The 15,324-nt window shown below is 41.7% G+C and overlaps 1 protein-coding gene across 2 annotated transcripts; it reads left to right on the forward strand.

Annotated features, from left to right (window-relative positions):
- The first annotated feature begins 280 nt into the window (after positions 1-280).
- sapcd2 (suppressor APC domain containing 2) lies at positions 281-11,862 on the forward strand. Of its 2 annotated transcripts, none has more exons than XM_005460214.3 (6): positions 281-1,326; positions 4,630-4,763; positions 7,151-7,297; positions 9,055-9,147; positions 9,876-9,995; positions 10,098-11,862. In XM_005460214.3, exons 1-6 carry the CDS (start codon positions 537-539, stop codon positions 10,224-10,226), a joined length of 1,413 nt encoding a protein of 470 aa, XP_005460271.1. In that variant the 5' UTR covers positions 281-536; the 3' UTR covers positions 10,227-11,862. The 2 variants fall into 2 exon arrangements, with proteins under 2 accessions (XP_005460271.1, XP_005460272.1); XM_005460215.3 differs by having other exon boundaries at positions 9,879-9,995.
- Positions 11,863-15,324: the final 3,462 nt, after the last annotated feature.

A 15,324-nucleotide genomic window follows, 5' to 3' on the forward strand; every position in this document is an offset into this window, starting at 1 on the left:
TATATCAACAGCCTATTTTATTTAACTTGTAAGTTTAAAGGTATTTAATATTAAACAAAGGGGGTTCTGTATCGGATATGACGTGTGTGAGGTGAAAGTTTGCACGTCTTTTTTATTTAAAAACGCCCTGTATGTAATTATATCCAGGCTTTATGAATAACGTCTGAGCAGCTTTAGTAATAACAAAAGCACAACTCAAACTGGAGCCTACCTCAGCTCAGAGCCAATGAGCGCGGAGCTCGTGCACACCGCGGCCAATGGCTGGCCCCGGGACGCTCGCGCACAACCGTTTGAAGGGCGGTCCTGAGCAGAAAAAGGAAAGTATGGATCTCAGAGCGGCGGAGGTAGTTATTCCCGAAAAATATGCAGCGGAGGCGTTTTGGGGGATAAAAGTTAATGAACATATATGTTTTGTTGCTCAGTAAGTAAGCGGGAATTTATTTTACACTCTGTATCTTCAGCTTTGTGTTTACATGCAGTTAGGCAACCCGTGTAGTGTGTTTTTGACTGATTAGCTGGGGACTATCAATACCTTCATGGCTTTGATCGCGACTGACCAGAGCTGCAAGCTGAACGGGACTTCAGTGATTTACAGCAGAGCTGGGTCGAGGAAAGAGGTGTTTCGGGGACCCGCAGACGGCTTTAAAACTGCCAAAATGCAGCCCAAAGAAAGTGAGTATTCAACAGATGGTTTGCCCAAAGCCTTCCTGCACAGCCTGAGGACCCTCTTTGACATTTTGGATGACGGTGGCCGGGGCTACGTCCATATCTCAGAGATCGAGAGTCGCTGGCAGGGCGCAGACACTCGGGACCTGCCAGGCGGAGTGCTGGGCTGTCTCAGGAGGGTCACACCACCGCATGGCTGCCTCACTTTTGAGCGCTTTGTTGCCGGTCTCCGGTACTCCATGCTCAACCCGGAGAACAGCTCCAACTTCAAGGCCCAGGCGGCCGTGCACCCGCAGCAGGCTTCGAAGCAGCACCACAAACTCGCACCACTGTCCAAATGCAATGTCGGGACTCGGGTTGAGAACAAGGTCCGCCCGCTGGGGCCGAGTAACGTAACGAACACCCAACAGCACCGGGCACCCCCTCAGCAGGACCGGGCCAGGCCGGAGGAAGGGTCCGGGTACCCGGCGTGTGGACCGGCGCGGTACAGCGCGGGCCTCGAGAGACCCGGGCGGAGTTTGGAGAGGATTCCCGTCGCTCCAGAGGGTGGGTGTTACCGCACCGACACGAGCCATGTTACCAACCTGGCACAGCACCAGCAGAGCAGGGGCAGGTCCATTGAGTCGCTGGCACTGGAGTCTCCACAGCTCCAGAGACCAAGTAAGTGCCACCAGAAAAGTGCAAGTGTGTGAGGGGGGCAGAGAATTCATGCAGGACTCATTATGTCATCATTTATAACAGCAACTAATAACTGCTCACTGAAAACAGATCCAGATTTGCTCAGTTTATAAAATATGCTGCTTTCATGTAATTATATGAAATTCCACAACCTCAGAAATTTCTAGCCAGAGCGATGAATCTTTTAAAATGTTAATAACTTACTAATTAATGCCAGACATAATTATCAAAGTCCAATATGATGGCTTTAAATTAGTCTGAATGACAGAGATTGATCTGAGGTTTGTAAAACAAAGACATTTCTGGCATTTCTTAACCAAATTAACAATCATTTATTAATGTGTTCCCAGATATTTGGGGGGGTGGATTAACTAAATCGATTTTTATTTTTTCAAAATTAAAGCATCTAATCTGCGTCTGAGAAGCTGCTAATTGAGAATACCAGGGCTCAGAAGTAATTACACTAAATTTCTGTGATGAGTCCTTACATTGCATGCATAACCTGAGCTGATATGTCCGCTGCAGTCCTACGCTCTTCATTCCCCTATTATAATTTGACTGGGGCTACTGAACCGTGATGTCCACACAAGTGCACGATATCTTCAGAGTTTCTTGCAAGTCACTGTTTGTTATTCAGCTGGAGTTTTCCACTGGTTCAAAAAGGGAACATTGAAGAGAGTCCAATAACAGTCTCTGGGATTTTGATAGCACATTATGGCATTATGTCATGGCTTAAACAGAGGCTCTGCTGCAATCACGAGTGCTTAGTTGAATAATTGCCATCGTTAACCCTAAGCTAGGTCAGAGATTATGTTAGAAACTGCAGAGATTTAGAGTTTCATTTGAGTCTTCAGTATTTAGCTTTCTGGTCTTACACCACTACTGTGGTGGAGAAGTTCTTTATTATATACATGCTGTCATATATGGAACAACAGTTCTTTTTTGCCCTTTCATATAGTCACGTACACTCAGCTTGAGTCTATTTGAGTTTGCATCATATCTGTACACTCAGGCCTGTGTGGAGCTACAATAAGAGTGACACTCTTGCCGTCTCTCTGTCGAGCCCTCAGGGCTTTAACTGCATACCATTTGAGAACAGTGTGAATTTTGATTTTTACTCATGCTCAGACGCAAAGACTCACATACTGCTTTTTGCTTTTTGTCATTTTTGTCGCTATGATTAAATGAAATAGAGGGAAACCCTTAAATTTTAAACAGCGTTGTTCTTGCAGCTTTGTGACCCCACCTCTGGGATGAACTGGAATTAGGTGCTGACTATGATCTGGATTCCAAAATCAGCAAAAGTTTGCATGCTGATATAATGGCACATTAATGGCAGAAATATTAAAGCATCATAAAAGAGTGTGCAGCTTATGTGTCCGCACACTTTGGTGCATAATACAGACTGACCAGCAGTGTTCATGCTGTAATCTCTCACATGCAGCCAAACCCTGTTGGATTAGTCCAGATTACAGCACACAGGCCAGGACTTTCTGAATCACTGCAGCAGTGAAATCCTCTTCAACGCCGTGAACTTCATCACATATCCCAGACACTCTGTCTTTCCCTGTCTCCTGGTTTAGTGAAAGCTGTGCACTCAAATCTAAAAATCTGATGATGATAAAATACCACAGAATACCACTGAGATGTGATACATATAGATTTTGAATAGTTTGGAGATAGCTCTCACTTAACGAGAACCTGCGTGTACTTCAGCTGTGACAGCATGATCTTGGAAAGAGGAAAACATTCGCTAACTCCAATTTCATAGGTATAGAGGCCAGGTGTGAGAAGAGTTAGAGTAGAAGTGGGCAAAAGAATAAGGATGATTTTTAATTAGATTAGACTGATAACAGCACTGCTGTCGATTCAGTTCACAGCTTTGATTCTTTATTGATTCGCTCACTGATTCCTGATTATTATTCATGTGGAAAAAGGCAGGCCTGTGCAGATTTAGTGTCAGTGATGCAAGAGTTTCATTAAATCTCCCTCTGAATGGAGTGTAGAAACAGGGTTTTTTTTTTGGTTTTTTTTTTTTAAAGGCTTGACTGCCTCAAGTTTGACGTCACTGTTTTGCAATGTGCTACTGTTAGACAAACCTTCAAGCATGGATGAAAGAATGTGATACGCCTCAAGGGACGAGATTGTGACGGATTAGACAATCTGGAACCAGTTCGCAACCTGAACCGCTTCTCTATCCCTGCAGAGAAACCTTATTAGATCTATAGAGTAACTGGAAGCAGATCTACTCCTGCTTGGACTGCAGTATGTGAAATCCAAGTTTGTCCCTTTTTTAAGAAATAATCCTAACCTGATGTCTTCTGTCAGTCCTTCACTTGTTAAACATTAAAGTGCTGGACACTGCTGGCTTTCTACGCACCAACAAGGCTCAGGAAACAGCTTAGATGCTCTACATCCCTATAAGAATTCACACAAGGGACTATGACCATATGCACACTTTAAAATAAAATAGAAAATAGAAATGCTGTCACATCAGTGCACATTTACAGAGTGCAGCTCCCTCCTGTGGTAAAAACTGGCAGCGCAAATACATCAGTTCAAACATTGTCTTACTTTTTGTGAGCTGTTAGAGTAATATGCAATCTCATATGTGACATTTTTCAGCTGAAAGTACTTTGGAAATCAGAGTATGACAGATAATTAAATAAATAAATAAAAAAGGACTGGAAAAAAGCAGCCAATGTCCAAAGAAAACATTTGATTTGGAAGACCTTCAAATAGCCAGAAGAGATATTGCTTAAGACAACAAAAAATTACAAGAAAGTTTCCTAGAAAGAAATGAGTGGCTCAAGAGTTATGCACAGTACTTTATATTGACCCACCACTTTATAACTATGTGTAGTGGAAGAGAGCATTGAGATGTGGAGTCATGCATTACAGAGAATACGTGTGTGTGAATGAGATGGAGGCAGGTGAAAAGGTAAAGAAAAGAGGAAGCCCACAGAGAAGATTCTTGGATGTAGTGATGAGGAACAGAGTGTTGGTGTGACAGAGGAGGATGCTGGGAATAGTGTGAGATGGAGGGAGATGATCCATTGTGGCGACTGTTAAAGCGAGCAGCCAAAAGATGAATAATTATAGAAGAAGTATGTCATAGTGCAGGAAAGAATAGGAGTATTTTTACTTTTCTGTGCAAGATTGTCACTTTTTCAAATGTTTTTACAGTGCGGTGTGTTCTGTTTTTAATCCACTGTCATCAGGAATAACTGAGTGCACGCCAGACTGCATCGCTATGATGAAACTGTCTGTTTCACGTTTGTCTAGGTGTTGTGAAATCCGGTTTGCCGAGATCTCAGAGTGAATCAGCTACAGGATTTACCGGTGGCTCAAGGCGACACGGGCGGAGCCGGGAAGAGCAGAGGAGGCATACCATTTCCAATGGAGTGGATTACGGAATGGTTGGTGAATGAAAAGCACACACACACATTCGTTTCAGGCTTTTATGAAGTTACCATGCAAACGGGAATAAACAGACCAGCTGGAAAATGTTACATGTTTAAGCCTGTTTGGAAAAACAAAGATAAGTTAAGCAGTGACCCTTAAGCCATATACACGTTGTAGTTTAGCAGGCCGGCCCTTTTCACCGTTACATTTGTGCTGGAGTTTCATAGAGAGACTGAGGCCTGTGTGGAAACTTAATGAAAAACAGACAAATATCTATTTTGACAAGTTTAGAAAACATTTCCAGAGCAGGCTCTCCTCTGTTTCACCTCCTATTGGCCCACACATTCCCCTCCCATCCCTCTGCCCCCCTGCCTCCCCCTCTGACTCTGCCCCTCCCACCCTATGGTCCAGCGCTCACTCTTCCTCTCTCCCCCTGCCTCAACGTTTTCCACTCTTTCAGCTCACCTCTTCTCCCTCTTCCTTTTGCGTGTTTTTGTCAGCGTCTCCGTCTCTTTCTTCTCCCCCTGGCCTCTGTGTCTGGAGAAATTTACTGACCGGCTCCCCTCCTTCTTCCTCCATCCCAGCCCCTCTCCTCCTCCTCCTCCTCTTCCCCCTCCCCTCTGTCCCTCCCACCCCAGGCCGGCTTGGCCCGCTGCTGCCCTGATGGTAGTGAGCCGAGTCGGGCCCAGGGGCCTGGTAGAAGTAGAGGACTCGCTTGGCAGGCCCGGCCCAGCTTTTGTGTGGGCAGCCTACACTACCGTCTTCATCCCCCTCAGCAGTAGCCTCTACAGCAGCAAGGCCCTGCACTTTTTCCTGTGGGTGAGTAGGTTGAGAGGGATGGAGAAGGAGAGGGAGAGATAGTCATAGAGGATAGAGACATTTAGAGGCTGTCTGTGAGATGGTTTTGTAATGAAAAGGTTACACTGTTGAAGATGTTGTATTGGTATTTAATTGTGTCAGCGAGGTGCAAAGTTTTCCCAGTAGCCACTTGATGTATGAGCTGAAATGGACAGTAGAAATCAATGATTTGTGAGGTTTTTCTTTGTGCCCAAAATTAACAAAGTAAGATTCTTTGGTGGTTACAGGGTGAGGATTTGATACAGTGTGAGTGTAAGTTTAACTTTTTGGGTTATGATTAAAAAAAGTCTTTAAGAAGTCTGATTAATTAAAGAAAATGTAACTAAATGATGTGCTCTAACTTTAAGAGTTAGCTGATTGACAGGGTATAACATTTTAAACCGTTTCTTCACCAATGTGTGCACTTCCTGCCTTAGTTTCTTTAATATTCAGGCATATTAAACATGTCAGGAAAGAAGACTTGCCAATTAATCGAATGATCAGAATAAGTCTTCATAAATATTCTTGTTTTTGTCACTTTTATCCCTTTTAGTTTGAAATCACCTTGTGTTCTTTGAGTCAGTTTGGTATCAAATCTGTGCTTTCGTATGCATTCATGACAGCAGGGAAACACAAATCTTCCATAACCCTTTAAGCTTTTTGCTGTTCTATCTCTTCTCTGTGTATTTTCTCTTCTTTGCGCCCTTTGGGAGAATTGACACTGGTGCTTCATTCTTAACATGGACTCCCCCCTCCGACCATTTCATTCTCAGAGGCCCCCTCCTCTCCTCTTCATTTGCAAACACTCACTTTAGTGCTTTTGGTGAAGGATTATAGTGTGTCGTCAGGCAGTGTTTCCTGCATGTTTACTGGTGTATGAGCGATGATCTGCGGAATGTAGGGAGCTGCGCAGGGTTGGCTGGATGGATGGAGCCATGGGTGGATAGATAGACATAGATGACACACCAGGTGGCTGAATGCCAACAGTGAGGCCTTGACTGTGGCAGCTTGCTGCATGGACAGCCTGGTCAGCACAACTCATTGCAGCCTTGCTGGGCTGCAGACACACACACACTCACACATGCTTTTTCTCTCACACATCTCTTCCTCTCTGTCTCTCTTTCACAAACACTGGGGTGGCCATAGCTGAAGTGCTGTTTACCCCATTCTTAGATTGCTGTGCGGTTGCCATAGCGCTGGGGGTGATTGCTCCTCTAAACATTGTTCATGATGGGAGAGAGTCCCGCACAACTGGTGTGGCGCCATTGTCTCAGCCAGCACAAAAGAGCGTGCTGTGGATGCCCTTGTGAAAAGACTGGAGTTTGTCTACCATGCAGAGTGCTGGCAAAAAAAAAATAAAAAATCAGTGATTAGATTTCATCTTGATTTGAAAGCTCTCTTAGTGATGTCACAAAACTTAAATGTTTTCATTCATTAGAGTCTCAGTGGGGAATCTGTACAGAAATTGACTTCAGGTGAGTTTGTTTTAGGCTTTTAACCAAGCTTTTCTCTTCCCCTTTCTTTTTACTCTCCTACATCTGCTTTTAAATTTCAACTCACGCAGTTGAAGCAAATGAAAGAGCTGGAGCAGGAGAAGGATTCCCTGCTGGCGGGCCTGGAAGTGGTGGAACGGGCCCGAGAATGGTACCAGGGCCAAATCCACAATGTCACAGAGAGACAGCGGCACATCGGCCAAAGCTCACACTGCGCGGTCAGTTCAAACACTACTCTGAAACAGCTACCAAGTGTGATGTGCATTTAAAATAATACTTATAGACCATGTTGCAACCCAAGACAGTGCTTCTAAAATATCTAGAATATAGACTAATTGTTTAAAACATACAATTATAAATTGTTAGTCTGTGAAATGAATGAAAACACTAAGCATGAGGCTGCGACTGTCTCAGTAATTTGTTGTGATATTGCATTCAGTGTGAACTGGAGGTTGCACAGTTTGAGTGCTCTCCTGGCTCTTCGTTAAGATTGAAGTAGGCAACGGGATCTACGGCCGTGCACTATTTCAGGCTTTAGAAAATCTAGTTCATTATGGGCGACTTTAGGGAATCACATTTCCTAAAAGATCAGCTGAATATTATGAAGCATTAGAAAAAGTACAAAAGATTCTATCATTGTAAAGTCTTTACCTTTCAATATAAAGCACCTTAAGGCAACTGCTGTGATTTCACGATATGAATAAAAATATGAATATAAATAATAGACATGGTGATGGAGCTGATTAAAGAGAAGACTTTCATCTCAGAAAGTTGGTTTTGAAATGTTGTATTTATTATTTTTTTAATTGAAGGGACTATAGTAAGCTGCAGGATGATGGTGGACTCTATATTTTATTATTTCTGCCTACTGCAGCTTTGATATGATTTGACTTTGCTTCAAGTCAACTATTAATTAATCAATTTTGCTCACCTTTTGTGTCACAGAAGCATGACATTTTTTTCAATCATTCGTATAGACTGTATATAAAAGATGGATGTGGCTAACGTCTGATCCTTTTTTGAAGTCACTAATTTAGTAATGCATTGTTAGTCACAGAGTAAAAGAAAATGCTTACTGAGCACATAAATCAAAGTCACTTTCACAGTGGTAGGCTGTAATGGTACTGGAGGTGGGGTGAGGGGTCATTTTGAAGTTATGTTTTTTAAATAATAATAAAAACAACAACAATAATAATATGAATAATAAAATATATAAGATTATATAAAAAATAATAATTTAAGATTTAAAAATATATAAATACAAAGGAATTCATAATGTTAAAAATTGCAACTTTTAAAAAAACTTAAAGCATAAGCTGATATATATATATATTTTTTTTTTCCCCCATTATGTTTTTCTTTTGAAATCCTGGGGGAAAAAAACTTGGGATCTAAAAGTGACTTATTATTATTTTTCATTTTTCTGACTAATTTTTGATCTTAGACTTGTCTTATCTTGGAAAAGTAAGGCTGTTGATGGAAAATCATCAGGATTAATGAATGAGAACACATAGGAAATGCTTTATTTTCCACAGAGTCGCAGTTTTAAGGTTGGGTGGATTATAAGTAGTCTGAAGTTTGGGAATGGCTGCTACATACAACTATAGAAGTGACCCCCTGCTGGCAGTTAGAAAGAATGCAGGTTTAAGGCACTACCTCCATCTTTTATATGCAACTTTCTGCTATAACCTTTCCAGTCACTGCTTGTAAATGTGAGCGAGAAATGCAAGAAAATGATAATTTAAGGGCAGGCGAAGAGTAATTCAGTTACCTCAGACAAAATAAAAATATGTAACAGGGCTTGGTTTATGTCTCTGAAACTGATTTTCAAGCACTTTTACCTGATTGGACACTATTTTTTACCTGAGTTTACAAATGCTTTGTCAAGTCACCATCCCAGCTTGCCACGGGATCTTTCTTTCACTTGATGCCTGAATGTCACCCTGATTGTTTTTTCATGCTCTCTCGTTTGCAGGATTTTTTCACAGAAGCCAATCAGAGTCGCATGAATGTTCTCATTCCCAAATTACAAGAAGCCAACCGCTGCCTTAATGAGCTTATTGGAATGGTGAGTTTGTCTTTTGTTTTTCTTTGTTTTAGGATTTAAGCAGAGTCAGGCATTGCTAATGATTTGGGATTTATTAGTGTAATCTAATTACAACCCCTAAATTGGGATTTAAACTTTTCTCGACCTTTTCAAAATGTCCAATAACCAGAACATGCTTATCACGCCCAGCTCCTGAGGAACTCTTTATGTGGGTTTCAATATTGTCTTTCTCTGTTTTCTGTAGATAAAGTGCAATGTCAGCCTGTGTAAATTGTGTAATGTTGTAATGTAATGTATGTGTTTGTAATAAGCCAACCACAACCCTACGGGGCCTGAATATTTGCTACTCTAATGAAAGAATTGGGGTTAAGAATCAGCATTTCTTAGAATAAAATCCCAAAGAGTCACAAAACCTGAGAAACATTATGCTTATAGTCATTTAGCTGTAATAAAGGACGTGGGTCTCAGCATTATCAGAGTTTTATTAAATGGCATGAAATGAAAGAAAGTTAAAAAAAAATAAGTGGAATTTATTTAAAACCTAATTTTGTCCTACTCAGAGCATGTCTTTTCTTTTTGTTACCTGGAAATGTTGAATGCAGTAAATATTTCTCAAAATAATAATAAATAGCCTGAAGCAGGCAAAGCAGTTAAAGGGAAGCCAGGTTAATGTTCAACATGTTAATTTTGTTACTCTGTGACACACTGTGGCAGAGCTGAAGTGTAACAGGTTCCTGTTCGTTTCTTAGCAGCCATTTCCTTCCAGCGGCGCTCAGACAGCAGCTCTCTCAGCTAACGCCCAGCCTCCTGCTCCAGCTCCTCCACAAGCCATCCAGAGACTGAAGGACCAGAACCACCTCCTCACTCAGGTTTTATATATTTAATGTGTCACCAATAACCAACCAAACATACTGTTTGGTTGTTTTTTTTAAAGCCTGCTCACTTATTTTCTCTTCTACCTTTTCTTTAAGGAGGTGACGGAGAAAAGCGAGCGGATCACCCAGCTGGAGCAGGAGAAGTCGTCTTTGATAAAGCAGCTTTTTGAGGCCCGAGCCCGCAGTGCACAAGACACAAGCACCTTGGATTCCACCTTTATCTGAAAAAAAAGAAACTCCACCCAACACCAAACGTCAGCTAGGAGACATCATGATGATGTCATATCAGCACGGCGGTAATCTGAAACTGACTCCTGTTTACCCAGCTGCCCGTTTGGGACAGTGACGCACCTTTAGCCATAAATGCGAGCACTCCAACCCAAATCAAACCACGCACTGCTGCTAGATGCGAGCACTCCTGATCCTAACACTGATCCTGTCTAAATCCTTTTTCCTTTTTTTTTTTTCTTTTTTTCTCGTTGTACGAGTACTGCAATAACACTCCTGTTAGGGTTAGAAGAAAAAGAAGACTGGAACTTGAGGCTCATGGTCCCATCACTCCATTTCTTGCAGGATTAGAGGATCTCCACTGCACAACAAACAAATAACACGAACGTTTACATTCACCGGGAGTCCAACTTCTTAAGTTCTTAAGTAGCGGTTTGAGAAGCTATTGGACAGTGGAAGTGGCGGGGAGGGGACATTTCTCTTGGAATAAAACGCCATACTCTTAAAAAGGAAAACAAATCATTAGCTGGATACGCTTGCTGTGACCTAAATACATTTTTTTAAGTTTGGTACTTTTATTTCAATCTGTATAAGAGACACTTTGTCACCGACTTTCAGTATTTCTCCCCTTTGATGTAAATTAATCCTCAATAGCACGTTTCCCTGGTTTCACAGTGTTTGATTTCAAACACTGACAGAGATGAATTACTGAAAGAGCAGTTTGTATTTCATAGTAGCATGTTAAATGTTCCTCAGTTTTTGAATGTTATTATCTTTTTTTAAAGACTGGAGAAAAAAAATGGAAGGATAGCCTACTATCCAATGAGATGCAGAGGCAGAGGTGGATTAGGGAAATTTGGAAGTTTGCATGTGGAAGAAAGCTGCGGAGCATGAACGTAGTAGATGGTGAATGTTTTGGGTGAGCTGCTGCCGGAAATAAAAAAAAAAAACATAGTACAAATAAACAAAATAAGCACTGATGACTCCGATACAATGGAGTGTTCTGTTGGGAAATATTATTCCCTAGAATTCGCGCTGATGATGTTTTGACTCATAACATTCGCCTAAACCCTGCTGAAGGTCAGACTGATAGCAACAGCCTGCCACTCTGCAAACACCGTTGAAGATGCTCAAGGAGCATGGCAGACATCTGACTTCCAGCCTCGCTGATGCAGAACAAGCTTGATCCACAGAGGCCCAAACGATCTGGTGCCAGACACCACAGGACACCCCTGGAGGACCTGCCTCCATGACCTGAAGGAATCTCTGAAGAGATTTCACTTTGAATCTTAGAAATTAAAACGCTAGCACAGATGTGAAAACCCTGTTTTGTCCTTGCATGTTTCCCCTTTTACCAGCAGTCTGCAAGTTTACAGGAGTACTGTTTAGTTTGTGGGTGGAAATAGAAATAAATAAACACATTATGGTTCAGTAGCAACTGCATGGTACTGCTGGGAAGTCTGCGTATAACACAGTTTCTGTCCCGTGTGGGTGTCCGGCCCCCACTTGTTTGATTGTATGTTTCTTGCTGCTCAAACTATATGATGTGTGAAACTCTTTTTTCCTTCTGCTTTCTATTGAGAGGACTCAGACTTCAGGTTAAATGTCAGAAATAAACATGACAGCGATGACACTTGTTCTGTGGTTCTTCGAGATGCATTTTCCCACAAGCTGTGCTGACGCTAAACACTTAAATTAAAGAATAAACATTATAAAAACAGCACAATATGACAGAAATGGATGATATTTGTTTGAATCTCAGCTCTTTTCATATCGATTATCTTTCAGTGTGCACAAAGCTTATTTAAAAGAAATGTGGATGCTGATGCAAAAGTAATATCAGCTAGTCTATATCAGAAAAGATGAGCAGCTCTGTGGTCTCACTTCTCTTTTTCTGCTTCCATATTTTGATGCAGTTTGCTAATCACAAACTGCAATTGCAATTTACACAGCAAAGCAGTTAAATATTAAAAGAAAAACTTGAGTAGAACTGATATTTAAGGATAATCTGGCCCGTTTAGCTCTGCTGTGATTCCTGGTCATAACTCCAGGAGATTTCCCTTGTTGGCTGCTAGCGATGATTGCCTGATGTAATTAATGCAACATGTTTGCACTTCTCCCACAGATGGCAACAACTCACTGCCAGACGACCTGCTGAAGTTTAAACCGAGCTTCAGAAAGAAGAAGAAAGAGAAAGATTTAAGTGATTTTATATGGGGCGTGTTTTTTTTTTAGTGCCAAACAGGCTGACCTACTGGGATTTTCCCAAACAACCAAGCTTAAGGTTTTTTAGAGGATGGCCTGAAAAAAAGAAAATATGAAGTGAGCAGCAGTTCTCAGGAAGAAAATGTCTTGTTAGAAATCAGGAAAATAGTCAGACTGCTGCAAGCTGATAGGAAGGCAACAAATAGCAGCTAATTACAACCAAGTATGCAAAAGACTGTACAAGTTGAACATTAGCTACAGCAGGAGAAGACCACGCTGTGCACCACTCTCATCAGTTAAGACAGCTACAATTCACATGGACTAACCAAAATTGGACAGTCAAAGTCAGGGAAAATTGTTGCCTGGTCTAAAGAATCTTGATTTCTGGTGTGTATTTGGATAGTAGGGTCAGAATTTGTTGCACAGTACATGAATATTTAGGTTGTTGGTGGTGTAATGGTGTGGGGGATATTTTCTTGGCACACTTTGGACCCCCTTGGGACCAACTGAGCATCATTTAAAGGAACCTAATCCAAGGGAAGAACCATTGTTGTGTCTACACATAACTTTGGTACTAGCAGCCTGTTGCAAAAATGCATGATTTATTTCCATGTCTTTAGTTCAATCTGCAAAAAATGCTAAAGATAGCACAGGCATAAAACAGTATTTGTGCACCAACAAGCTGATTCCCAAAGAGCTATTGACTGACAACCTGCCATATCTCAGTGTGGTGTGCAGTCTGTCCTTAAAAGATTTCAGGGAGATGGACAAGTGGAGGACAAAAAAGAACCAGGAGGACTGAAATAAATCCTATCCACAGAAAATGTACAATATCTAAAGTTCATATCCTTAATAAACAAGACAAAGACCTGACACAGGACTGAGAGATACATCTAGACCTTCAGTAGATCCATCTGAAAGCACTTCATAAATAGCTTCAGTGGGAAGGTGGCTGTCAAGAAGCCATTCTTATGAAAGGCAAACGCCTGAGGTATGCCAAATAACACAAAAACTGGACTGAAAACCAGTGGGAACAGATGGAGGCTCTGCCTCTGGCTTCATTTTAGTCAGAGGTGTTGGAGATCTTGTGAAAATTTACAGAATTACGAACACAGAAAAGTGCCATCAAACTTTGATCCACTGTGCAATACCATCAGGAAAACGTTTTATTGGCAATGGCTTCATTTTTTTTAGCACAACTATGATCCCAAACACATAGCAAATGCAGTAAAAACATACCTGGATAGAAAAACACTGAAGCATTCATGGATTGGCCTCCCCAGAGCCCAGACCTTATCATTATTGAAGCAATGTGGGATCATGTGGACAGAGAACAGAAGGCATCCAGGCATCCAACATCCAAAGAAGAGCTTTGAAGAAGCCTGGAAAACTATTCCAGAAAACTATTTAAAGAAAGTACAGGAAGGCTGCCTAAGAGAGTTCAGGCTGTGTTAAAGAATGAATGTGATCCTTCTAACAAGTTTTTCCCAATTCACACTATTTTCTCCTAGAAAAAAATGTAAATAAAATACTTTGTAAAGATGCTGCACTGTCGTGGACCGTGAAACCTTGGAGGTCCAAGCAATGCAACTCAGTGTGACGTCTAATGTCAAACTGCTCGCAGCCAGATGGTCACACGATGCAACAGATGTGGAAAATCACGCTGTTCCTAGGCAGGTCTGTGTGCGCACAAGGAGGCTCGCCAAGTCTAATTTATACCCGAGTCACCGTCGACACCGACAACTGACACCGATGAGGGATATCAGTGTAATCGTTATCTGCACTGGAACAGCGTAGATATAAAGGATTATTTTGTACAACATGACCAAGGTAAGAGTCTTTGAAATCGATGACAAATACTAATATTCATTTAAAAGTTATGTGAAGCCACAAAATGTGTCTGTGATTCAGAAAACAGCTGACGTGTTGCTGTCGTTGCCATCTGCTTTTGTTCTTTCTGATGATAGAGTATCAGAGCAAACCTGTGGAAGTCTTCCACCTTTCATGAGGGAGAAACACCCCCTGTATACCTGACAACACACACACACACACACACACACACACACACACACACACACACACACAAACTCAAAGGTAAACAAACCTCAGCAGGCACCTTGTAAAGCTGTTCAAACAACCCAAACCACTGAAACGCTATAAACGAGCAGGACGCCATGAAGGGACTGACAGACGTCTACATGTTCAGAGACTGTAAACTTCACAACAGTCTTTTAAATTAATTGTGATAGGTTGTGAAAAGGTCAAAGGTCACCTGAGAGGTAATTCTGTAATCCTCCACATTAAAGGTCTCCATAGATCCTCAAAGCATTTATGGTGTAATTGTGAATCATGGCGTGAGGTGACGTGCAGTATTTCAGTAGGAATAAGGACGCGTCCCCCGTTTGGCGTGCTTGATAACCCACCTGGCAGACATCACACCGTGAAACCTGACAGTCTCATGTAACCTGTTACACATGTTACACCAATCAGAAGTGATTTTTCTGGACTGTTGCATCAGTTGTTTACTGCCGATTTTCCGTCAGGCACCATTAGTTTGTTGCATCATTGCCAATCGCTGTGAATGGATGACGACTTGCCGCAACATCTGCTCCTCCCTTAATCTTTGTTTTAACCTGTTTTTTTTTCTTTTTAGCTGTTTATTTCAAACCGCTTCAACTACCTTTCACCCATTCGAGAAATTACTTGCGTTAGTTTTGTCAGTGTTCATTTTAAAGGTGGTGCACACGGGCCAAAAAAGACATCGTGGCATCCAGAGGGAGATCCTCAGCCTCCACGCCCTCATCTCCACGCTGTGATTGGATGATCCCCGAAGTGTTGGCTCATGTTCTTTCATATGTTTCTTAATCATTTTGAGGTAGGGGCTCTCAAA

This window comes from Oreochromis niloticus, linkage group LG7, assembly GCF_001858045.2.
Source record: "Oreochromis niloticus isolate F11D_XX linkage group LG7, O_niloticus_UMD_NMBU, whole genome shotgun sequence".
NCBI classification, from domain to species: Eukaryota; Metazoa; Chordata; class Actinopteri; order Cichliformes; family Cichlidae; genus Oreochromis; species Oreochromis niloticus.